At 48.0% G+C, this 25805-nt stretch overlaps 1 protein-coding gene and 1 long non-coding RNA gene across 2 annotated transcripts; one reads left to right on the forward strand and one right to left on the reverse strand.

The window, feature by feature from the left end:
• LOC140729218 (uncharacterized) lies at nt 1–22132 on the reverse strand. Its single transcript, XR_012099289.1, has 4 exons — nt 21712–22132; nt 13114–13229; nt 9878–9958; nt 1–141 (listed from the first exon to the last, which is right to left on the reverse strand). It is a non-coding gene; the product is annotated as an uncharacterized lncRNA (long non-coding RNA).
• Nucleotides 18538–25375, forward strand: LOC140729217 (RING finger protein 223-like). Its single transcript, XM_073048735.1, has 2 exons — nt 18538–18898; nt 23037–25375. The coding sequence occupies exons 1-2, from the start codon at nt 18550–18552 to the stop codon at nt 23090–23092; spliced, it is 405 nt and encodes a 134-aa protein (XP_072904836.1). The 5' UTR covers nt 18538–18549; the 3' UTR covers nt 23093–25375.
• Nucleotides 25376–25805: the final 430 nt, after the last annotated feature.

Raw genomic sequence — 25805 nt, forward strand, 5'->3', positions numbered from 1 at the left:
TTCTGTTGAAGTCTGTTTATTGGACAATTCTTAAAGGATCTTTGACCCAAACATTAACCATTTCCCTCCACAGATGCTGCCCAAATTAGGCCATTTGGCCCATCAAATCTGCTCCATCAAGGCTGACCCATTTGTAGGTTTCTGCAAATAAAACAAGGTGAGGTGTTTTAACTTTAAGGAAACCTGTAACACATTTTTATTGAGCACTAAAAACCTCTCACATAATAACGTCATTACGTCAGACCAGTCTCTTAAAGTGAAACCCCAACTCAGTGTTGGTGGTTGTGAATTATGTACATTTCTAATTACATTACCCTACACAGGCCGCCAGGCTTCACTAAAGCTGGAGCTCGGACGAGCTGCCCGGCTCGGGTCCTGTGTTCCATGGGCGGAGGAACTGTAGGCGCCTCTGGCTCGTCCAGAGGTACGCTGACACGTTCAGGTTGTGACGCCGGGGCACGGAAGCGTAATATTCCAAACCTTGGCGGGTCAGCTTAAAGTGATCTACTGAAATACGTTCAGGTTTACCCCTCTTATCTACGGTAAAAGTCTTTTCCCCCCGTTCCAAAACACGGAACGGGCCAGCGTAAGGGATGTTACTGTCATGGCGGACAAAACCAAATGAGGTGGATTGTAGGTCAACAGGTACGCAGGAGTGCGGTAGGCCATGATGGGAGGTAGGGATAGGTGGAAAGGGAGTGGATTCACTGAGGAGGGTGGGACGCTGTTGAGAAGTTGACCAGGCGGTTGTGGTATTAGGAATGAAATCACTTGGCACTTGTAACAGCTTCCCATGGACCAACTCAGCCGCGGACCCTTTCTGAGCCCCAGCAGGACCCACGGGAGCCGATCACATCAACACTCATCGGTCAGGGAAGCTCTCAGAGCAGCCTTTAAGGAACGGTGAAACCGCTCGCATAGGCCGTTGGACTGCGGGTGATTCGCCGTGGAGTGATGTAGCCTAACGCTGAGCTTCTGGGCCATCGCACCCCAGAGGTCTGACGTGAATTGGGGGGCCACGGTCAGAGGAAATATCAGATGGGGTGCAAAACTGAGTGACCCAGGTGCTGATGAACACCCAAGCCAAGTCTGCGGCCGTTGTCGATGCTAGAAGGATGACCTCTGACCACTTGGTGGTACGGTCCACAATGGTAAGGTGAGTGAAACCATGGAGTGGGAGAAAGAGGGCCAACAAAGTCCACATTAACATAGTCAAACCATCATTCAAAGACCTCAAAAGGTGCCGATGGTGCCTGAACATGACGGTTAATTTTTGCCCACTGGCATTCCACACAAATTGCAGACCAATCACACGTGTCCTTCCTGAGGCTCTGCCACACCATCTGCAGACCAATCACATGTGTCCTTCCAGAGGTTCTGCCACACCATCTGCAGACCAATCACACGTGTCCTTCCTGAGACTCTGCCACACCATCTGCAGACCAATCACACGTGTCCTTCCTGAGGTTCTGCCACACCATCTGCAGACCAATCACACGTGTCCTTCCTGAGACTCTGCCACACCATCTGCAGACCAATCACACGTGTCCTTCCTGAGGCTCTGCCACACAAACGGTAGGGTGACCGGTTTCTGTGAGGCCTTTCGGCCCGGACGCAAGAGGCCATGTTTGGAGTTGTAAGCAGTCCATCTCCAGTTTGTGGGCATGATGGGGTGAGGGCGACCAGTTGAGACATCACACAGGAGAGAAACTGCAGCTTCCCCGAACTCAATGTCAGCCAGCTGCAGGCTTGTGGCTGCTAGTCGGTAAGCCTGGACCTCCGGGTCAGTAACTTGGTCAGCTGTCATAATCATCCCCCATGTGTACGTGAGAGGCAATCAGCCACAACATTACTCTTTCCCCTTTCAGATGCTGTGTACTTGCTGTGAACTCAGTTGGCATTGCCGCTGTGCAGATCAAGGTTCTGATATTTTGGCCATCGTGCACACGAGGGGTCCGTGGCCGATGAATGTTGTGAAATGGCGACTCTCGGGAAGAAAACAAAAATGGCGGATAGCCAGAAGGAGACCCAGAAGCTCCCGCTCAGACATGTTATACTTCCTGTCGGGGGGAGCAGCTGCCACACGCCTTCACTGTTCGTGCACAACGCCCACAGCATAGTCTGGGGCATGGAGTGGGTGCACCAGTAGTGTCATGTTAGGAAGAGCTTGTTTGGTATCATCCACTGACCAGTCAAGGAGCATTGCCTTTAAGCCACTATACAGGGGGAGAATAAATTCAGCAGCCCACGGAATGAAGCGGTGCTAGAAACTCACCACACCTAAAAACCCCTGTAGTTTCTAGTCGTGCGGGATGGTGGGAAATCCAAAATTGTGGCTACCCTTGATGGGGGGGGGGGGGGTTCCGCACCTTCTGCAGAGATGTGATGGCCGAGAAAGTCAATGATTGACAACCCAACCTGGCATTTAGCTGGGTTGATAATCAGCCTGCATTGGCTTAAGGGCACGAAAAGTGAGCGGAGATGAGATACGTGTTCGGATTTGGATCCATTGGTGACAAGTATGTCATCCAGGTAAACAAAAAGAAAATCGCAGTGTTTTAATCCAGAGTCCATCAGCCGTTAGAATGTCTGTGCTGTATTTTTCAGCCTAAACAGCATGTGCAGAATCTCAAAGAGACTAAACAGGATTATCACAGCCATTTAGGGAATGTCCTCCGAGCACACAGGCACCAGATGGTAGCCCCTAACTAGACTGACTTTGGAAAAGAAATTAACTTTCCGGCTGAAGATAACGAAAAGTCTTGGACGTGTGGGACTGGGTGACGGTTTGGGATTGTGGCCTCATGAAGGTAATCACTGTATGGGCAGCAACTACCATCGGACGTAGGGACCATATGGAGGAGCGATGCCCAGGGGCCACTCGACTGGCGTGCAATGCCAAGTTTTTCCATGTTGGCAGACTCCGACTTCGCAGTTGCCAGCTTTTCGGGGTCCGGTCTATGAGTGTGGGCACGGACTGGCGGCCAGTTGTGGGAATGTGGTGCTCGACCCGGTGTTTTGTGACTTGACCGGGTGGCGAATGTAGGCTTGGTGAGGTTTGGGAACTCCCCCAGCAGTCGAGTAAACTCACATGCTGAGGTGCATGTGCTTGACAGAGTTATTGTGGGGAGCTTGCTGGGGAATAGGGTAATGACCTAGAGTCCTTGACGTCCATGAGGCAGCAGTTCTTGAGAATGACTAGCAGTCCTTGGGCACACAGGAGATTTGCACTGAGTAGACGTCCAGTCACTTTAGCCAGGATGAAGTCACACTGCCCACCGAAGCATCGTTTCCTGTAAGTCTGGATCCTGTGGTCTCCAGCGAGGTTTCACCACTCTTTGCTTTCTCACCAACAGGGGATGCAGGCAGCACGCTCTCTTAATCACCCGTGTCACACGTCACCCTGAAATGAAGAGTCTGGAGCTCACGGTGGTCGCAGATCTCTGACATCCCGATACGCTGCCACTGTCAAAGCTGCAAGGTTGTCAGCACTTCCTCGTGTTTTTACCAGAGCGAGCGTGGTAAAAACACAGTTCCCGCATCGTCTGTTTCACAGCCACGGGCGTCCTTATGTTGGGGGCCTTGCTGACTGGGCTTGTTGAGGTAGAGAGAGGAGGTGGAATGACGCATCACTGCCCGGCTGAGTGTAGACTGTCAGCCATTTTAGCAAGCTCCCCACAGTCCTTCCTTCAAGGGTTCATTGGTGACGGCTGTCTGAACTGGATCAGGCATTTGCTGCATGAAGAGTTCTTTAAAAATAAAACAAGGATGGTGATTTCCCAGGAGAGACAGCATGTGATCCATTAGTTCCGAAGGATTAGCATCGCCGAGGCTGGACAAGAAGAGCAACTGTTTAATGCTCAGACTCCAATAGTCCAAAAGTCTGTAAAAGGGGAGTTTTCAGCAATTGGCATTTATCGTGTTCAGGTGGGTGTTCTGGAAGATTCCCCACTCTTGCCACCATGGAGTTGCTGAGCGATGCTACCACATAGAGATGTTTGGTGTTGTCGGTGGAGATTTCTTGCAGCGTGAATTGGGCCTCAGCTTGCACAAACCAAATGACAGCATTTTGCTCCCAAAACTCCGGCAGTTTCAAAGCGACTGCATTGTTCAGTAACTTTGGAATTGTCCTAGAGCATCAGGGTCACCAATGTAGATATTCAAAAATAAAACGAAGTGATGCATTTTATGTTTAACAAAACCCGTAATGCATTATATTGAACTCCCAAACCTACACAACTAAAGTGCGCGAAAAACCTTTTCCATTAATCACATCATCGCGTCAGACCAACTTCTGAAAGCAAAACCCCAACTCAATGTCCGTGGTTGTGAATTTTATACATGTCCCCAATTATGAAACAATACCATCGAGTCAACTGAGTTTAAAACTTCCTGCAGATTATTTTGATCCTGTGCAGTAGCCCCACCCCGTACCAGATGATGATGCAGCCAATTAGAATGCTCTCCATGGTACGTCTGTAGAAAGTTGCAAGTGACATACCAATCTCCTCAAACTCCTAATAAAATACAGCTGCAGTCATGTCTTCTTTGTAACTGCATCAGGATCCAGGACAGACCCTCAGAGATGTTGACACCCAGGAACTTGAACTTGCTCACTCTTTCCACTCCTGATCCCTCGATGAGGACCAGGGTGTGTTCCCTCGACTTACCCTTCCTGAAGTCCGCAACCAATCGCAATGTTTTACTGACGTTGAGTGCTGATACACCACTCAACCAGCTGATCAATCTTGCTCCTGTACCCTTTCTCATCACCATCTGTCAGCAAATGGATTTGAGCTGTCCTAGCCACAGTCAGTGAAGAGAGTAGAGCAGTGGGCTAAGCACACATCTCTGAGGGGTACCTACCCGCGCTTAATCTAAAAAACCAAGACCAATATGGGCCCTCAAAGCAACCCCATTCTCCCACACTCTCATCCTCTCACCCACACACTCAGGGGGTAATTCGCACTGACCCTGGATGTTGTTGGGATGTGGGAGAAAACTGGATACCAGAGGGAAATCCCGTGCACCCCGGTAACACAGTGGCTAGCGTGATGCAATTACAGCTTCGGAATTCAATTCCGACATCATCGGAAAGGAGTCTTCCCCATAATCCTTTTCTGTTTGGAGCGACAGAGGATGAGAGGTGACCTGATAGAGGTGTAGAAGATGATGAGAGGCATTGATTGTGTGGATAGTCAGAGGCTTTTTCCCAGGGCTGAAATGGCTAGCATGAGAGGGCACAGATTTAAGATGCTGGGGAGTAGGTACAGAGGAGATGTCAGGGGTAAGTTTTTACTCAGAGAGTGGTGAGTGCGTGGAATGGGCTGCCGGCAACGGTGGTGGAGGCGGATACGATAGGGTCTTTTAAGAGACTTTTGGATGGGTACATGGACCTTAGGAAAATATAGGGCTGTGGGTAAGCCTACTCATTTCTAGGGTAGGAATATGTTCGGCACAACCTTGTGGGCCGAAGGGCCTGTATTGTGCTGTAGGTTTTCTATGTTTCTGTGATTGTGGAGTTCAGAAAGGCTGAGACGAGGGAACACACACCAGTCCTCAGAGGGATCGGAAATGGAAAGGGTGAGCAGTTTCAAGTTCCTGCATGTCAATATCTCTGAGGATCTAACCTGGACCCAACATATCAATGAAGCTACAAAGAAGACACGACAGTGGCTGTATTTCATTCGGAGTTTGAGGAGATTTGGAATGTCACCAAAAACACTCACAAATTTCTACAGATGTACTATGGAGACCATTCTGATTGGCTGCATCACCGTCTGGTATTGGGGAGGGGGGAATTGAGGGGCACTGCACAGAATCAAAATAAACTGCAGAGAGTTGTAAACATAGTCAGCTCCATCATGGGCACTAACGTCCCCATCATCCAACATCTTCAAGGACAAATGCCTCAAAAAGGCAATGTCAATCATTGAGGACACCCATCGCCCAGGACATGCCCTCTTCTCATTGTACCAGGGAGGAGGTACAGGGGCCTGAAGGCACACACTCAGTGATTCAGGAACAGCTTCTTCCCCTTTGCCATCTGATTTCTGAATGGACATTGAACCCATGAAAACTACCTCATTACTTTTTATTTCTATTTTTGCACTACTTATCTAATTTAATTACTTTATGTATATATACACACTGTAATTCACAGTTTTTTCCCATTATTATGTACTGCTGCTGCAAAGCCAACAAATTTCATGACATATGCCGGTGATATTAAACCTGAGTCGCAATCTGCTCCTGAGCCAACTCACTGTAATTAGAACCGTTAGCAATACCCAGCTCAACCACAAGGTGGAGACAGCAGACAGCTAAGCTCTGTTCCCTGCGTCACACTAACGCCCGCACTATCCACTGGAGACACAAAGGGCCAACCAGGAGCATCGTACAAACTCCTGGAGGAGCTCAGAGGGTCAGGCAGTGTCTGTGGAGGGAAAAGGTCAGAACGTCTTGGGTGGAGACCCTGCATTTTTGAACTGAAGGAGGTGAGGGGGTGCAGTCGATGGGAATATAGGAGGAATGAGCTGAGATTGTTGTAGATGGGTGGCTGATGGTTGGGCACACACTGGAGGGGATGAAGGTCCAGTTTCCATTCCGAATCTCTCCGTGACTCAAAGTAGGACGTTCACAGTGAACGTCAGGGCCCTGGGGAGTGTCGTAGAACAAAGTGACCCTGGAGTTCAGGCTGGTGTTTTAATATTCTGTGTGCTATTTGCTTGTTCTGTTGCCTTTCGCGCGTTGGTTGTTTGATGTTCGCTTTGAGCGGGCTCCATGGTGCTTCTGTGTTTCCTGGCTGTCTGCAGGAAGACGAATTTCAGGGTCGAATACTGCCCACATACTTTGATATTAAACGTACTTTGAACTTTGACCATGTTTCCCTGAAAGTGGCGTCATCACAGGTAGACAGGATAGGGAAGCAGGCTTTTGGTATGTGGGCAAGGGCACTGAGTATAGGAAATGGTGTGGTTGTACAAGACTCCGTGCGTGAAACTTTCCCCCTCATATTTTTACAGCTGTGCTGACCAACCTTTGCTCTAAGCAGGAAATGCTTACGGCCTGAAAATTGCACGGCACTTTAAATGTTTTTTGTAATACGCATGCTATAAACGTTTAGAATGAAAATTGAAAAATCACACGTTTTTGATTTTATTTATTAATTGAATCATAGCTGAAAGATAACTCTAGCTGAGAGCTTCATATCTACGGATGCACTTTGCATTGAAAGGTCAAGCAGGAAGGCAGAGAGGGTGGAATTGTTCAGTCGGTAAAAAGAAATGAAATCGAATCATTTGAAAGAGGTGACATAGAGTCGGAAGGTGTTGAGTCATTGTAGATAGAACTGCAAGTGTGAAAAGACCGTGTTATATACAGAGCCCCAAATAATAGTAAAGACATGGCCTATAAATTACAACGGGAGATAGAAAATGCATGCCAAAAGAGCAATATTACAACAATCATGGGGGATTTTAATATGCAAGTAGATTGTAAATATCAGGTTGGTGCCAGATTCCAAGAGGTGGGATTTCTAGAATGTTTTTTTCTAATAACCCTAAATTGGCTTTTGAGAGCAGCTCAGGATTGAACCCACTAGGGGATCAGCTGTTCCGGATCGGGTGTTGCGCAATGAAGCGGAACTGATTGGAGAGTTTAAGGAACAAATGATCATAATGTGATCAAATTTACCCTGAAAGTTGAGTAAGAGAATCTAAAGTTAGATGTGTCTGTTTTATAGTGGAGTGAAGAAATTTACAGAGGCACGAGAGAAGAGTTGGCCAGAATTGATTGGAAAAGAACACAGGCAGGGATGAGGGCAGAGCAGCAATGGCTGGAATTTCTGGAAGCAATTTGGAAGGCGCAGGATATATATTCAAAAGAGGAAGAATTATTCTAAAGGACACAATTATGGCTAACAAGAGAAGTCAAAGCCAACATAAAAGCCAAAGAGAGGGCATATAATAGAGAAAAATTAGTGGGAAGGTAGAGGATTGGGAAGTTTTTAAAAACCAACAGAAGGCAACTAAAAAGTCATTAAGAAGGTAAAGATGGAACATGAAAGTAAGCTAGACAATATTAAAGAGGATATCAAAAGTTTCTTCAGATACTTAAAGTGTAAAAGAGAGATGAAAGTGAATTTTGGACTGCTGGAAATGTTGCTGGAGAGGTAGTAATGTGGGACAACAAAATGGCGGACGAACCAATTAAGCATTTTGCATCAGTCTTCACTGTGGTGAAGACACAAGCAGTGTGGTGGAAGTTCCAGGAGTCAGGGATCATGAAGTGTATAAAGTTGCCATTACTAGGGAGAAGGTTCTTGGGAACTGAAAGGTCTGAAGGTAAGTAAGTCACCTGGACCAGATGGTGTAAACCCCAGCGTTCTCAAAGGGGTAGCTGAAGAGTTTGTGGAGACATTAGTAATGATGTTTCAAGAATCACTAGATGCTGGATTGGTTCCAGAAAACTAGAAAATTGCAAACGTCACTCCACTCTTCAAGAAGGGAGAGAGGCTGCAGAAAGGAAAGGAGGCCAGTTGGTCTGACCTCAGTGGTTGGGAAGATGTTGGAGTCGATTATTAAGGATGAGGTGTCAGGGTACTCAGAGGCACATGATATGATAGGCAGTAGTCAGCATGGCTTCCTCAAGGGAAAATCTTGCCTGACAAATCTGTTGCAATTATTTGACAGCCAAAGGAGAATTGACTGATGTATTTGGATTTTCAGAAGGCCTTTGACAAGGTGACACAAATGAGGCTGTTAACAAGCTACAAGCCCATGGTATTACAGGAACGATTCTAGCATGGATAAAGCTCATTGGTAGGAGACAAAAAGTGGGAATAAAGGGAGCCTTTTCTGGTTGGCTGATGGTGTTCCACAGGGTTCTGTGTTGTGACTGATTCTTTATATGTTATATGTCAATGATTTGGATGAAGGAACTGATGGTTTGTTGCAATGTTTGCAGATGTTATGAAGATAGATGGGGGGGGAAGTTAGTTTTGAGGAAGTAGAGTGGCTACAGAAAGACAAACAAATTAGCAGTATCAGCAAAGAAGTGGCAGATGGAATATAGTGTCAGGAAGTGTACGGTAGAAAAAAATGAAAGGGTTGGATATTTTCTAAATGGAGAGAAAATACAAAAATCTGAGGCACAAAGGGACTTGGGAGTCCTTGTGTATGATTCCCTAAATGTTAATTTGCAGGTTGAGTCTGTGGTGAGGAAAACAAAAATTATGTTAGCGTTCATTTTGAGAGGACTAGAATATAAAAGCAAAGATGTAATGCTGAGGCTTTATAAAGCACTGGTGAGGCCTCACTTGGAGTATTGTGAACAGTTTTGAGCCCCTTATCTTTGAAAGGATGTGCTGAAATTGGGAGGGTTCAAAACAGATTCATGAAAATGATTCCAGGATTCAACAGCGTGTCATATGAGGAGCGTTTGATGTCTCCGGGTCTGTACTCACTGGAATTCAGAAGAATGAGGGGTGACCTAATTGAAACCTATCGAATGGTGAAAGGCCTTGATAGAGTGGATGCCGAGGGGATGTTTCCTGTGATGGGAGAGTCTAAGACTAGCAGACACAGACTCAGAATAGAGGGCTGTCCGTTTAGAATGGAGATGAGGAGGGGTTTCTTTAGCCAGAGAGTGGTGAATCTGTGGAATTCATTGCCATGAGAGCAGTGGGGGCCAAGTCTTTCTGTATATTTGAGGCGGAGGTTGATAGATTTTTGATTGAAGGGATACGGGGAGAAGGCAGGAGATTGGGTCTGAGAGGGAGATGGATCAGCCACAATGAGCCAAATGGCTGAATTCTGTTCTGTGTCTTATGAAAGGTCTTTAGAAAGTCTCTCACGTTTCGTGGACTTGTTCTTACCTGCTTCCAATTCCAGTTGTGCGGCAATGCACCCAATCAGCTTAGAGGGAATGGCGTGTTGTGTTCAGTTTGGCCACCCTGCTGTAGGAAAGATGTTATTAAACGGGGAGGATTTATGAGGATGCTGCCAGAACGTGAAGGACGAGGTTGCCTGTCCTCCAATGGACAGAGGAGATTGGATGATGGACATTTCTCCCAGTTGCTGCGGTTTCCTCCCACATCCCAACAACGTGTGTGGTCACTGGGTTAATCGGCTGCTGTAAAATCCCCCCCCCCCCCAACAGTGTGTCTCTGTGATTGGTAGAATCTGAAGGGGAGTTACTGGAAATATGGGGAGGGTGAGAATAGATTACAGCACGTTAGAAAGCAGAGGCAGTTGGAGGCCATTCAGCCCCTCAAGCCTGCCCCATTATTCCATGGCATATCCGCCCCAGGCTTCATCTTCCCAGGGAATGCATTGGAAGAGCAGCACCTCATATTCCTTCTCCGTCGCCTCCAACCTGTCGGCTTGAACATCAATTTCTCCGACTTCCAGTAACTTTTATCTCCTTCCTTCCCTCTTCTCCATTTCCCACTCTTCTCCTTTACTGCCTATCATCTAACCCCTGGTGCCTCTCCCCTTTCCCTTTCTCCCATGGTCCACTCTTTTATCCTATCAGATTCCTTCTTCTTCAGCCCTTTTCCTTTTCCACCTATCACCTCCCAGCTTCTTACTTCATCGCCCCTCCCTCACCCACCTACCTTCACCTATCACCTTCCAGCTTGTTCTCCTTCCCCACCCCCTACCCCAACCTTCTTATTCTGGCAGCTTCCCCCTTCATTTCCAGTCCTGATGGCCCGAAACTTCGACTGTTTATTCCTCTCCATAGATGCTGCCTGACCTGCTGAGTTCCTGCGGCATTTTGCGTGCGTTACTCCAGTTGCAGTTGTTCCCGTGAGCACCACACGAAGTTGCTCAGCAGGCCAATGCCTCAGTAAGCCAGCCTACATAACCAAACACCCCACCCACCTCGGTCATTCCCTCTCCCAGCAGGGAGAAGATACAAAAGCCAGAAAGCACGTCCCACCAGGCTCAAGGGCAACTTCTGCCCCTCTAAATGGTCTGTAAGACTGTTGAACACATCCCTCGCCTGATAAGATAGACTGTTGACCTCAGATTCTCTCTGGTTATGTTCCTGCACCTGACTGTCTGGTTGCACTTCACTTTCTCTGTGGTTCTTACACTTTATTCTGCATCAGACCATAAGACCTAGCAGCAGAATTAGTTGTTCTGGCCCATTCCATCATGGCTGATTTATTATCCCTCTCAACCCCATTCTCCTGCCTCTCCTCATAACCTTTGATGCCCTGACTAATCAAGAACATATCAACCACCGTTTTAAATATACCCAATGACTTGGCCTCCACAGCCATTTGTGGCAATGAATTCCACTGATTCACCATCCTGTGGCTAAAACTACTTTTCCTCATCCCAGAATCTCCTCCTGACTCTCTCTGGACAGCACGGCTTTTCTTAGATAAGGGTCCCAAAACTGCTCACAATATTCCATGTGCAGTCTGACCAATGCCTGATAAAGCTTCAGCATTACATCCCTGCTTTTATATTCCAGCCCTCTCAAAATGAATGCTAACATCACATTTACCTTCTTCGCCATTGACTCATCCTGCAAGTTAACTTTTAGGGATTCCTGTGTGAGGATTCCCGAGTCCCTCTGCACTTTTGATTTTGAATTTTCTTCCCTCTTATAAAATAGTCAGTGCCTTTATTCCTTCTGCCGAAGTGCAAGACCATAATCTTCCTGACACTGTATTCCATCTCACTTCATTGCCCATTCCCCCAGTCTGTCTGCAGACAGACACCCTGCTTCCTCAAAGCTACCTGCCCTTCCACCTATCTTTGTGTGGTTTGCAAACCTGGCCTCAAAGCCATCAGTTCCTCCTTCCAAATCATCGACATACAATGTGAAAAGAAGCGGTCCCAACACTGACACCTGTAGAACACCACTAGTCACTGGCACCCATCCAGAAAAGGCCCCCTTTATTCTCACTCTTTGCCTCCTGCCAGTCAGCCAGTCTTGTATCCTCACGGTCTCACTACACACTGCATCTACTTGTGAACCAGCTGCCCTTCCTCAGCCCTCTCACTCCGGTTCCCACCCCCCTGCCAAGTTAAGTTAAACCCTCCCCAACAGCTCTCGCAAACCTGTCTGCAATGGTATGGGTCTCCTTTGGATTCAGGTGTAACCGTCCTTCTTGTACAGGTCATACCTTCCCCGGAAGAGATCCCAATGATCCAGAAATCTAAAGCCCTGTCCCCTGCACCAATTCTTCAGCCACGTGTTCATCTGCCGAATAATACTACCGGTACTTGTTGTGTGGCAAAGGTACCAATCTAGATATCACTACCCCACAGGTCCTGCTTTGCAGCTTTCTGCATGCTTCCCTAAAATCTCTCTTCAAGACCTCCTTGCCTTTCCTACCTACGGCATTAATGCCAATGTGTACCAAGACTCCTGGCTGCTCACCGTCCCCCTTTAGAATGCTGCGGGCCCAAGCTGAAATAGTCCTGGCCCTGGTAAGTGGGAGGCAATGGCTTATCTGGGTCTACAGAATCTGTTTTCTGCTCATCGAATTATGGAACCCCCGGTCACTATTGCACTCTTCTTCTCTCCCCTTCCCTTCTGAGCCACGACATCAGACTCAGTGCCAGAGACCCTGTAACTGAGGCTCCCCCTGCTATGTTGTTCCCACCCACCCACCCACCCAACCACCCAACCACCCACCCACCCAACCACCCACCCAACCACCCAACCACCCACCCACCCACCCAACCACCCACCCAACCACCCAACCACCCACCCACCCACCCAACCACCCACCCACCCAACCAACCAACCAGTATCCAAAGTGGTGTACTTATTATTGAAGGAAACGGCCAAAGGCTTGACCATTTCCCTTCTGACAGTCACCCAGCTACCCGCCTCCTGCAACCTAGGGATGGTTACCTCCTTATTTTCCCTTGTGAGCCAAAGGTCATCGAGCTGCATCTCCAGTCTCTTCACATAGTCTCTAAGGAGCTGAAAATCATTCTGATGTAGTTATCAGAGAGGCTGGAGGTCTCCCAAATTTCCCACATTTCACACAAGGAACATACCACTAACTCCAGATCTTTTCTCAGCACTCTAGCTATGTGCTACAGAAAAAAAAAACTTAACATAATCTTTCTAATTACTTACTTAGAACCTCTGCCTGGGCTTGCCAAACCTGTTCAGCCAAAGCCGCACCAGTCTAACAATGGCCGCTTGTTTACACCTCCTGTCTATTTATTAGCCCTGCTCTGATTGCCTGCCGCCTGCCAAGACAGAAAAAAAATCTGTTATTGTTTTACTTTGTTCTACCTCAATACACAGTGTAATGATTCGATCTGCATGGACAACATGCAAGGCAAGAGTTTCACTTTCACTGTTCTTAATACATGTGACAATACTAAACCAATTTACCAAGTACGTATGGAGGGAAATGGACAGTCAACATTTTGCAACCTTATTGACCAAGTGTTGTGTAATCATTTCCATAATTAATGAATAACACAGATGGGCAGTGTCTCAAGTGCTGATGAGATGGAGTACGGGAAGGAGATGGAGAACAAAGTGACATGTTGATAACAACCTCTCCTTTAGTGTTAAGAAGACAAAACGGTGGTCATTGACTTCGGGGGCAGTGGGGGTAATGAACATGGTCCTGTTTACATCAACAGTGCTGAGGCTGAGAGCATTAAGAACTTCAAGTTTGTAGATGTGAGCATCATCAACAGCCTGTCCTGATCCAACCACCGGGAGAACTCACCAATGCTTCTACCCCCTCAGGTTAAAGAAACTCCACCCTCTCCAGAAAGCATCCTATCCTGTCTATACTTCCTGCTGACCTGGGGGGAGAAAAACAGCATAATGGTATTCCTCCCACATCAAAAGATACAAAAGCCAGGTATCACCAGGTTCAAGGGCGGCTTCTATCCCACTGTTATCAGACTATTGAACGGTTCCTAGTCCATCACGGGTAAAGCCCTCCCAACCGCTAGACACATCTACATGAAACTCTGTCGCAGGAGAGCAGCATCCATCATCAGGGACCCCACCACCCAGGACATGCTCTCTTCTCACTGCTACCATCATGAAGGTTCAGGAGCCTCAGGATTCACACCACCAGGTTCAGGAATAGTTATCACCCCTCAACCATCAGGCTCTTTAATCAAAAGGGATAACTTCATATAACTATACTTGCCCTATAATTGAAATGTTTCAAGGACTCTTCATCTCGTGTTCTTGATGCTTGCTTGCTTATCTATTTATTTATCTATCTATTTATTTTTATTTCTTATCTTTGTATGTGCACAGTTTGTTGTCTGTTCAAAGTTCAAAGTAAATGTTATTACCAAAGTACATATATATCACCACATACAGCCTTAAGATTCATTTTCCTGTGGGAATACTCATCAAATCTATAGAACAGTAACGATAACAGGATCAATGAAAGATCAACCAGGAGACAACAAACTGTGTAAATGCAAATATAAATAAATAGCAATAAATAACGAGAAAATGAAATAAAGAGTCCTTAAAGTGAGATCATTGGTTGTGGAAACATCTCAATGGATGGGCAAGTGATTTTAGTTACCCTCTTTGGTTCAAGAGTCTGATGGTTGAGGGGTAGTGACTGTTCCTGAACCTGGTGGTGTGAGTCCTGAGGCTCCTGTACCTTCTACCTGATGGCAGCAGTGAGAGAATCCCTGACGATGGATGCTGCTTTCTTGCGACAACATTTCATGTAGATGTGCTCAACGGTTGGGAGGGCTTTACCTGTGATGTACTGGACTAAATCTGCTCTTTTGTAGGATCTTCCATTCAAAGGCATTTGTGTTTCCATACCTGGCCATGGTGCAGCCAGTCAATATATTCTCCGCTACACATCTAGAGATTTTTGTCAAAGTTTTTGAAGTTATGCTGAATCTCGGCAGATTCCTAAGGAAGTAAAGGCGCTGTTGTGCTTTCTTTGTAATTACATTTATATGATGGGTCCAAGAGAGGTCCTCTGAGATAGTGACACAAAGGAGTTTAAAGTTACTGATCCTCTGATGAGTACTCCAGTAACTTCAAGCACACCTGTTTGAAGAAAACCCTGCCCAATTATCAGCAGCATATAACCTGTTCCAACACACTGCTACACGACAATAAGGAGTGCTTTTGCAGACTGGTTGAACACCCATGTTGATGCAGCCTGTCATTGATGCTGTTGTGGTTATTATTCTACAGACTTCTTGAGTATGCCTGCAAGGAAATGTATCTCAGGGTTGTATATGGTGACAAAATGTATTTTGATAATAAAATTTACTTTGAACTTTACATCAATACGCACACTTGACCTCACAGTCTACCTCATTATTTACAGCACAGAGCAGGTCCTTCTGACCTAACAAGTCACACCACCCACCTACTGAACCCTAGCCTAAACACAGGATAATTTACGATGACCTACTAACCGGAATGTCTGTGGACTGTGGGAGGAAACCAGAGCACCCGGAGGAAGCCCACGGGGAGAACGTACGAACTCCTTACAGAAGAAGGGGGAATTGAACTCTGAACTCCGACACCTCAAGCTGTAAGACAGTCTTGCTAACTGCCATGGTGCCCTATCATCTTGCATCTTATTGTTTACCTGCACTGCACTCTCTCTGTAGCTGTTACACTTTATTCTGCATTCTGTTATTATAAAACCATATAACAATTACAGCACAGAAACAGGCCATCTTGGCTCTTCTAGTCCATGCCGAATGCTTACTGTCACCTAGTCCCACCGACCTGCACTCAGCCCGTAACCGTCCATTCTTTTCCTGTCCATATACCTATCCAATTTTACTTTAAATGACAATACCGAACCTGCCTCTACCACTTCTACTAGGAGCTCGTTCCACACAGCTACCAGTCTCTGAGTAAAGAAGTTCCCCCTCGTGTTACCCCTAAACTTTTGCCCCCTAACTCTCAACTCATGTCCTCCTGTTTGAATCTCCCCTACTCTCAATGGAAAAAGCCTATCCACGTCAACTCTATCTATCCCCCTCATAATTTTAAATGCATCTATCAAGTTCTCCCCTCAACCCTCTACGCTCCAAAGAATAAAGACCTAACTTGTTCAACCTTTCTCTGTAACTTAGGTGCTGAAACCCAGGTAACATTCTAGTAAATCTTATCTGTACTCTCTATTTTGTTGACATCTTTCCTATAATTCCGTGACCAGAACTGTACACAATTGTTTTACCTTGTTCTACTTCAATGCACTGCGTAATGATCTGATCTGTACAAACGGTACACGAGGCAAGCTTTTCGCCGTATCTCAGTATACACTCAGTGGCCGCTCCTTTAGGTACACCAGTACACGGGCTTTTTAATACAAATCACGTGGCAGCAACTCAGAGCATAAAAGCACAAACAAGAGAAAATCTGCAGATGCCAGAAATCTGAGCAACACACACAAAACGCTGGGGGAACCCAGCAGGCCAGGCAGCGTCTGTGGAAAATAGTACAGTCGACGTGTCGGCAGGACTGGAGGAAAGAAGCTGAGGAGTAGATTTAAAAGGTGGGGGCAAGGGAGAGGGAAACAAGGTGGTAGGTGAAACTTGGAGGGGGAGGGATGAAGTAAGGAGCTTGGAAGTCGATTGGCGCAAGAGACAGAAGGCCCTGGAAGAAAGAAATGGGGGAAGGAGTGCAAGAGGGAGGTGATGGGTGGGCAAGGAGATAAGCTGAGAGGGGGAAAAGGGGATGGCAAATGGAGAAGGTGGGTGGGTTTGGGGCATTACCAGAAGTTTGAGAAATCAGGTTGAATGGAATATAAGGTGTTGCTCCTCCAACCTAAGTGTGGCCTCATCACAAGAGCGGAGAAAGCCACGGATGGAAATACTGGAATGGGAATGGGAAGTGGAATTAAAATGAGTGGCTACAGGGACATCCCACTTGTTCTGGTGGAAGGAACGTAAAGGCTCGGTGAAGAGGTCTCCCAATCCACGTTGGGTCTCACCGATGTACAGGAGGCCACACCGGGAGCACCGAACACAGCAAATGACCCCAGCAGTCTCAAAGGTGAAGTGTCGCCTCACCTGGAAGGACTGTTCGGGGCCCTGAATGGTAGTGAGGGAGGAGACGTAGGGGGCCGGTGTGGAACTTGTTCTGCTTGCAAGGGTAAGTGCCAGGAGGGAGATCGGTGGGAAGGGACCAGTGGTCGTGTAGAGTAATTCCTGCGGAAAGCAGGAAGTTGGGGATGGAGAAAGATGTGCTTGGTAGTGGGATCCCGTTACAGGTGGCAGAAGTTTTGGAGAATTATGTACTGGACGCAGAGGCTGGTTGGGTGGTAGGTGCATACAGACGTTGTCAAGAGGTTCAATTGTTATTCCAACCAAACGCCAGAATGGGGTAGAAATGTGATCTAAATGATTTTGACAGTGGAATGATTGTTGGTGCCAGATGAGGTGATTTGAGTATCTCAGAAGTCACTAGAATTTATAGAGAATGTTGCGAAAAACAAGAAAGAACATCTAACGAGCAGCAGTTGTGAGGGCAAGAATACCTCGTTGATGAGAGATCGTAGGAGAATGGCCTGGGAACGGCTGCAGCAGAGGCCAAGGGGCTGAGAAAAGGGAAGAGCATTTTTACAGATGATCAGGTGGAAACAGGATAACCATGGGAATTGGTAGGTTCATAAAAGATATTGGTCAACAATTTGTCTCTAGACATGGTGCCAGAGAGATCAAGAAAGGGGAGGGAGGTGCTAGAAATGGACCAAGTGAATTTAAGTGCAGAGTGGAAGTTGGAGGCAAAGTCGATGAGCTCAGCGTGGGTGCGGGAAGCAGCACCAACTCAGTAGTCAGTGCAGCCCCGGAAGAACTGGGGAGCACGACAGGGAAGGCTTGGAACAGGAACAGTTCCACGTAGCCAACGGAGAGGCGGGCATGGCCTGGGCCCATGCTGGTGACGATGGAGTCCGGAGAAAGTGGGGGGAGCACAAGGAAAAATTGTTGAGGGGGAGGACCAGTTCTGCCAGTTGGAGGGTGGTGGAGGGGAACTGTTTGGTTCTGTCATTGAGAAAAAAGCAGAGAGCTTTAAAGCCTTCTTGATAGGGGATAAGTGTATAGGGACTGGACCTCCACGGTGTCAGAGCCAGGGAATTGACAGTAGCTGAGGATTTTGAGAACATCGGAAGTGGAAAGGGATTGGCTCCAGGCTGATTGAATGGAGTCGAGGATATTATACTCAAACCAATTTATTCTGCACTCTGTTACTGTTTTACCTTGCACTACCTCAACGTAATGAAATGATCTGTATGAACGGAATGCAAGACAAGTTTTTCACCGTGCCATGTGACAATAATAAACCTAATGTGTAAAAGAGTCCAACCACTGACACCCGCGGGGCAGCATTAGTTACCGGATTGTCTGAGTGGCTGGGGGAATGCGCGAGTGGGTGTTGAAACCGACGGGGAGATTGGGTAGGTGAAACCTGGAGGCTGTCCAGCCAGACGTGTGACGAATCATACCGTATTTGGAAGGGTGAGTTCATTGTTAAACACACCCAGCGGGCTATAAATAGAGCGCGGGATCCCTTCTTGTCCTTCAGAGAGCAGACAAGATGTTTGGAGACGCGGAATGCAGTGTGTGCTATTCCCCCTATAACGGCGGGTCCCGGACCCCGAGGGTATTGCCGTGCCAGCACGCCTTCTGCAGCGAGTGTGTCCTGACCCTCCTCTCCCAGAGCCACCCGGACATCTCGGGAGACCACCAGCTCGCCTGCCCGCTGTGCCGCCACCTCTCTCGGGTGCGGTGGGACGGTCGGAGCATCCCCTACCCCGGGGTCTGGGAGGGACCGCAGGAGGAGGAGACGAGATCGAGCGTGGCGGATGCCCTGAAGCGAAGAGCCAAGGGGTGGACTCGAGGGTTGAAGAAGCGCCTGTGGGGTCAGAGGACCCCCGGGAGTGACGGTAAGACCACCCGCGGGGGTGGGGGGAGGTGGATCTTTTCTGGGACATGGGACATTGGAGCAGCCTCGGATCGGGTGGGGAGGGGAGTTGACAAATTAGAAATTACCACTAAGAACAGGCCCTTCGGCCCGTCGGGTCTATGTCGGCTATTGACCGCCAGTTCACGCCGATCACATCAACTTCCTGGCACAGTTTCCCCCCGTTAATGTTCCGCCGGGGTCGGTGTCGGGACCGCTTCTTTTCACGTTATAAGTCAATATCTGCATAACGGAATTGCCGGCTTTGTGGCCAGGTTTTCGGATGGGTGGAAGGGCAGGGAGTGTTGAGAGGCGGCGGCAGAAAGACTAATTCGCGAACAAGTGGCAGATGGAATACAGAGTCGGGAAGTGTCCGGTCGCGCCCTGTGGTAGAAGATATAAAGCGCGGACTGGGAAGGGATCTCGTGCTTTTCCCGGAGAATATAACGAATAAGCTCTTCTCATCCCTGAATGGAGAAGTTGGCAGAGTTCGTCATCAAAATGTCAGGTATAATTGATACCTGTGCTCGGCTGGAAGCCTAGACTATTTACTAAACGGGGAGAACATTCCAAAATCAGGGTGCAAAGTGATTTGGGAGTCCTTATGCAGGATTCCCGAAAGGTTGACATGCAGGTGGAGTCGGTGATAAGGAAGGCAAATGTATGCAGCGTTAGCATTCACTTGGAGAGAACTAGACTATGAGAGAGAAGATATAACGCATTGATCAGACGCTTGCAAGAGGAAATCTGAGCAACACACACAAAATGCTGGAAGAACTCAGCAGGCCAGGCAGCATCTATGGGAGAAAAAAAATACAGTCGATGTTTGGAGCCGAAACCCTTCGGCAGACACTTGGCGTAGGGTCCAGGAAGGGTCTCGCCAGAAACGCCGACTGCATTCATTTCCACAGATGCTGCCTGACTTGCTGAGTTCCTCCAGCATTTTGTGTGTTTACCAGGAGTGTTGAAAGCAGTTTAGCACCCTTGTCTACGAAAAGGTGCCTTGACATTGGAGAAGGTCCAGAGGAGGTTCGCCAGGAGGATTCTGAGAATGAAAGGGTTAACGTGCGGAGAGCGTCATTTGGTTCTGGGACTGTACCACTGGAATTCAGAACAATAAGATGGGGCCTCATTGAAACATTTTGAATGTTGAAAAGCCTAGATAGTGTGGACATGGAGAGGATGTTTCCTATTGTGGGGGAGTCTAGGATCAGAGGTCGTGACCTCAGAATAGAGCAGGGGTTTTCAACCTTTTTTATGCCATGGACCCCCGAAAATGGTAGGGTTGGGAACCCCTGGACTACAGGGATGTCCATTTGGAACAGAGACGAGGAAGAACTGTGTGCAGTTTTGGTCACCTAATTACAGGAAGGATATTAATAAGGCTGAAAGATTGCAGAGAAGGTTTACAAGGATGTTACCGGGACTTGAGAAACTGAGTTACAGAGAAAGGTTGAATAGGTTAGGACTTTATTCCCTGGAGCGTAGGAGAATGAGGGGTGATTTGATAGAGGTGTATAAAATTATGATGGGTCTAGATAGAGTGAATGCAAGCAGGCTTTTTCCACTGAGGCTAGGGGAGAAAAAAACCAGAGGACATGGGTTAAGGGTGAAGGGGGAAAAGTTTAAAGGGGACATGGGGGGGGGAGCTTCTTCACACAGAGAGTAGTGGGAGTGTGGAATGTGCTGCCAGATGAAGTGGTGAATGCGGGCTCACATGACATTTATGAAAAACTTGGACAGGTACATGGATGAGAGGGGTTTGGAGGGATATGGCCCGGGTGCAGATCAGTGGGACTAGGCAGAAAATGGTTTGGCACAACCAAGAAGGGCCAAAAGGCCTGTTTCTGAGCTGTAATGTTCTAACTTCAGCCAGAGGGTGGTGAATCTGTGGAATTTGTTGCCACAGACGGCTGCGGAGCACAAATCATTGGGTGTATTTAGAACAGAGGTTGATGGGTTCTTGATTGGTCAGGGCATCTAAGAATAAGGGGAGAAGCCAGGGGAATGGGGTTGAGAGAGAAAATAAATCAGCCATAACGGATGGCAGGGCAGATTCGATGGTCCGAATGGCCTGATTCTGCTGCTCTGCTGGTTCCTGGAATTGGTTTATTATTGTCACCTGTACGGAGATAGTGATAAGCTGCTGTTGGTGTGCGGGCCGGACCGATCACCCCATACATCATTTCACTGAGGTAGTTAAAAAGGAAAGTGGAATGCGGATAGTGTTACAGTGACAGAGAGCAGGGGTATCCGCGGGGTAGATTGGGAGATCACATGCTCATCATTTAGTGGATGAATGGTGAATTTCAGAGTCTGATGACCGTTATATAAAAGCTGTCCTTACACCTGCTGGGAGGTGGGTAAAGATTAAACAGGAACACGCCTTGGACTGGAGTTAAATCCGCTCAAGTTAATCGTTGTGTGCACAAACGCCGCAAGGTCCAGGTACAATGGAAAAACTTGCGTGCTGCAGTTTCACAGGCGCTGAAAATAAATTGTACAAAAATTATACAGGATGGTGAAAGAAATGTGCACAACAAGGCACGTGTGTGTGTGTGTGTGTGTGTGTGTGTGTGTGTGTGTGTGTGTGTGTGTGTGTGTGTGTGTGTGTGTGTGTGTGTGTGTGTGTGTGTGTGTGTGTGTGTGTAAATCTGAGACAAGTGCACTGTGCAAGAGGCGGCCCGTTAGTGAGATAAGGTTAGGGTTTTTATTTTAAATTTGCATTATTCCCGAACAAAACCGGACCTCCAGGTGCCTTGTCAGGCCCTGCTCATGAAGGAAACGGAGTCTCACCCAACTCACTCAGCTGCCGCTCTCATCCACAGTCAGTCCTATTAGTGAAGTTTCTGCTAAATGGTCTCCGCTGCTCTCGTCCAGTCCTTGTTCACTCTGCGGTCGCTAAACTTCAGCACTCCTGAGACTGTCCTTCCGGTAGGTCCTCCGAGCCACGCCGCCCAGCAAATCCTAGCCTAATCACAGGACTATTTAGCAATGGCAGCCACGGGGGGGGGATCTGCAAACTCCGTCCAGGCAGCGGGGGGAGTTGGACCCGCGGTACCGGCGCTGTAAATCATTGCGCTAACCCCAGGTCTCGCTGGGCGGTTCAGTAACCTGATGGTCGAGGGGAAATGGCTGTTGTTGACCCTGCTGGTTTGGGACTTCAGGCTTCTGCTCCTCTGCTGGGCGGCAGCAGTTAGAAGAGGGTATGACCCGGTTAGTGGGCAGCCTGGATGAATGTTGCCACCTGGACGGGGGCGCCGCGGGCAAAAAACTGAAGAGAGCTCGTCACGGACGTAGAGGAGGCGTGACCCAAAAACAGGGCAGCGGAGACAATTTAGCAACACGGTACTTTACTATTAGACCATAACATAACAAGACTTGGGCAAACAAGGGTGTTGTCGGGACTGGAGGAAGATCGAATAGAATAGCACTTTATTCTTTGGAATGTAGAAGGTTGTGAGGAGATTTGATAAAGCTATACAAAATTAAGAGGTAAATGTAAGCAGGCGTTTTCCACTGAGGTTGGGTGGGCCTACAACCAGAGGTCATGGGTTAAGGGTGAAAGGTGAAAAGTTTAAGGGGGGCATGAAGGGAAACTTCTTCACTCAGAGGGTCATGAGAGTGTGGAACTCGCTGCCAGTGCAGGTGGAGATTTCAACGTAGGTAGGGGTATGGTCCGGGCACAAGTTGACAGGAGTTGGCAGTTTAAATGGTTCGGCATGGTCTAGATGGGCTGAAAGGCCTGTTTCTGTGCTGTACTTTTCTATAATTCTAGGAGGGGCCACACAACAAGATAAGGCAGAAACTAGACACGACAGGTAAGCATCAGGCAGGGAGAGTTAAAGTTAGGAGCAAGACCAGCTGGTTCGATGAGTGAACGGGGAATGTGAATGAGAGCTGGGGCTAAGTTGGCTGCTGGTGACGAGTCTAGAATGAGTGGCAGGCGATTGTGATTAGCTGGATGGAGACTGCGAGGTGCCTGCACGTACAGGGAGTGACAAAGCTCCCAAAAGTCACGCTTGGCTCAACGAGGAGGCGTTGTTCCAGGATAACGCTAGCACTAACTGCCGTTAGAAGGACTGCCATTTACTCTGGCCCTGATTTCCCTGTCTTTTCAGCTGCCACCATGAAAAAGGAGGACATTGTGCTGATGATGAGCTTCAACATGATGTGAGGCGGGACTGTGGAGCGGACGCCCTCCTGGGTAGCGATGGACCACACTCGAGGCTCCGACTGGCAGGGCCACTGCGACAGCTGGATGAGGCGCTTGAAACAACCAATGCCTCTACCCCCCCCGAAAGAAAAGCCCCTTGCCTGAGGAACGGGTGTACCGACATGACAGTTCCCTACGCAGCATGCTGCAGGAGCGGGGCAGAAGCAAGACTTTGGTAGATTGAAACTGAGGTCCTACACCCCCCAATGACCTCCCAGCCCAGGAGGTTTTAGTCCCAAGCAACACCACCTCCCTTAGGAAGAGGTTTCGAAGTACATTCACTAACAGTATATATCCAGTAGACAACCTGAAATTCTTGCTCTTCACTGACATCCTGTTGAACGTCCTGTGGCATCGCTGTGGGGGGAGGGGGGAGAACGAGAACAAACTATAACAGTCATCATGGTGCTGCTCGTCGTGTGTCCATTGCTGGCTAGATTAACGCACCACAATGGTTTCCCATGGCCGGATCCTTGCATCCATTTGTGCAGAGTGCTGGCCTTGAGTCTTCGCATGCTCCCCCTGCTGTTAAACTTTGTCCTCGGTGGGAGAAAGTTGCTCCCCATCCTCTGGGCTCCCTCACTCTTCCGTCAGCCCAAAACTGGGACAAGGCAGACCACTCCTCCCCCCCCCCACCCAAACCCGCTGCGTAATCCCCATCACTGTTTACCAAGGTTGCCAAGTCCCAGGAAAGCCCAGACTGACGCGCCTTGTTTTTATGCTGGTGTTGAGGCGTTGCCATGGTAGCAGCTTGGTCTGCTGAGTCACAACCCAGAGCTTCCAACACGGGAGGCCCCAGACACTCAGACACACTTTAATCAGATCTCAAACTGGGATCAATTCCTGTCTGGGTCTCCGAACTCCCTGCTCAGCCCCGCCCTCTGCATCTCGGAGACCTTCCAGTGAGGGAGAGTCAGTTCCACTGCAATCCGGAGTACAGTGCAGTCCTTGAGCCTTTCCGAGGGCCGGTGCAGGAGATTGTACTGCTGCTGGAAATCTTGGGCAAGGCACTCAAAATGCCGCAGGAACTCAGCCGGACAGGGGCATTTATGGCAGGGAATAAACAGCCGGGACCCTCTTAAAGGTCGACCGTTGATTCCCCTCCATAGATGCTGCCTGACCTGCTGAGTTCATCCAGCATTATGTGTGCCTTGTTCCATCAGAGTACTTTCTCCCTGACAACACCCCCCCCCCATTGTCAATCTTTAGCTGATTAAATAAAAACATAAATGAATCCTCTTTTTAAAAAGGAAGTTCCTGTGGTTTCTCAGCCCATTCTCTTTGGGCACTGACCCTCTCCCAGGGAGAAAGGTGCACGACGTTTGTTTGAGTGGAGTCCCAGTCTACACAATCTCTCCTGGTAACTTGGGGCCCCTGGGTCCTGGCAAATCTTTTCTGTACTCTTTCCAGTTTGAAAACGTATCTATGGTAACATCATCATGATTATGTGCTGTATTGTATGACAAGGGTGATCATGGTCTATCCATGACCGTGGTTGTTCTTGGCAAATGTTTCTACTGAAGTGGTTTGCCATTCATCTGGACAGTGTCTTTACAAGATGGGTAACCCCAGCCATTATCAATGCTCTTCAGAGATTGCCTGGTGTCAGAGGTCGCATAACTGGACTTGTGACCAACCATGTCCTGCTCCCATGGCTTCACATGACCCTGATTGGGGTGGGGGGGGTCTAAGCAGGTGCTACCCCTCGCCCAAGGGTGACCTGCAGGCTAGTGGAGGGAAGGAGCGCCTTACATCGCCATTGGTAGAGACGTATCTCCGCCCTGCCGCCCATTTACTATAACAGGGTGACCAAGATTATCCATGATGGTCGGGCTGTTCCCTGTTTGAACTTGAACCATCATCTTCCCATCCCAATCCGTCTGTCACTGATTATGTTACAACTGACAATCACCAGCTTTGACCTCTCAGTATTATCATAATCGTTCATTCCATTTTATAGGAATTGCTGGAGGAGCTGGGCAGGTCCGGCAGCATCTATGGAAATGAATAAACAGTTGATGCATCAGGCCGGGACCCTCCTGGAAGACCTGATGGAAGGTCCTCCAGCATCTGGTCCGTGTGTTGCTTTGGATTCCCAGCATCAGCAGATTTTTATCCTGTTTGTGATTCAATTTTATAACTTGGCTAGGACTGTGAACTGTGTATAATATTTGTGTTTTTTTAAGTTGAAGAGTTGGTTGTTATGTAATGCTTTTTTTTAAGGAAATAAAACATTGTGAGGAATATTTTGTCTTTTATATTTTTTTGGGAGGAACTTTCATCTCATTCTGGTTCTGGGAATTTTCCTGCAGGATGTGTGGAGGAGGCATTATCATACATCTCTGGCACTGGCTTGGACAAGGTTAACTGTAAGGGGAGGGGTAGACGGAGTCACAGGATGAAACTTGTTTTTAAAAACAGTGAAAGGATAATCAAACTCACTCCTGCAAGTGCACCCAGTTGTATGTTAACCCTATTTGTGCCATATTCCCTCAATGGAGGCAGAAATGCCTGAGGGATACTAGTCAGGGCACTGAATACGAGTGCAGGGACGTTGTGTTCCAACCTTATCAAACTCTGGTCTAACCACAGCTGGAGAACTGCGTGCGGTTCCTGTCACCGCTCTACAGGAAGGGCGTGACTAGGCGACACTGCCTGGGATGGAGGGTTTCAG

The sequence above is a fragment of the Hemitrygon akajei genome, chromosome 6, assembly GCF_048418815.1.
Source record: "Hemitrygon akajei chromosome 6, sHemAka1.3, whole genome shotgun sequence".
In the NCBI taxonomy this organism is placed as follows: Eukaryota; Metazoa; Chordata; class Chondrichthyes; order Myliobatiformes; family Dasyatidae; genus Hemitrygon; species Hemitrygon akajei.

Excerpts from the sequence above, each read along its gene's own strand:
- LOC140729217 (XM_073048735.1), top strand. The coding sequence starts at position 18,550 with ATGTTTGGAGACGCGGAATGCAGTGTGTGCTATTCCCCCTATAACGGC. Across the intron at positions 18,899-23,036 it reads GAGGACCCCCGGGAGTGACG|CTGCCACCATGAAAAAGGAG; the intron begins GTAAGACCACCC and ends CTGTCTTTTCAG.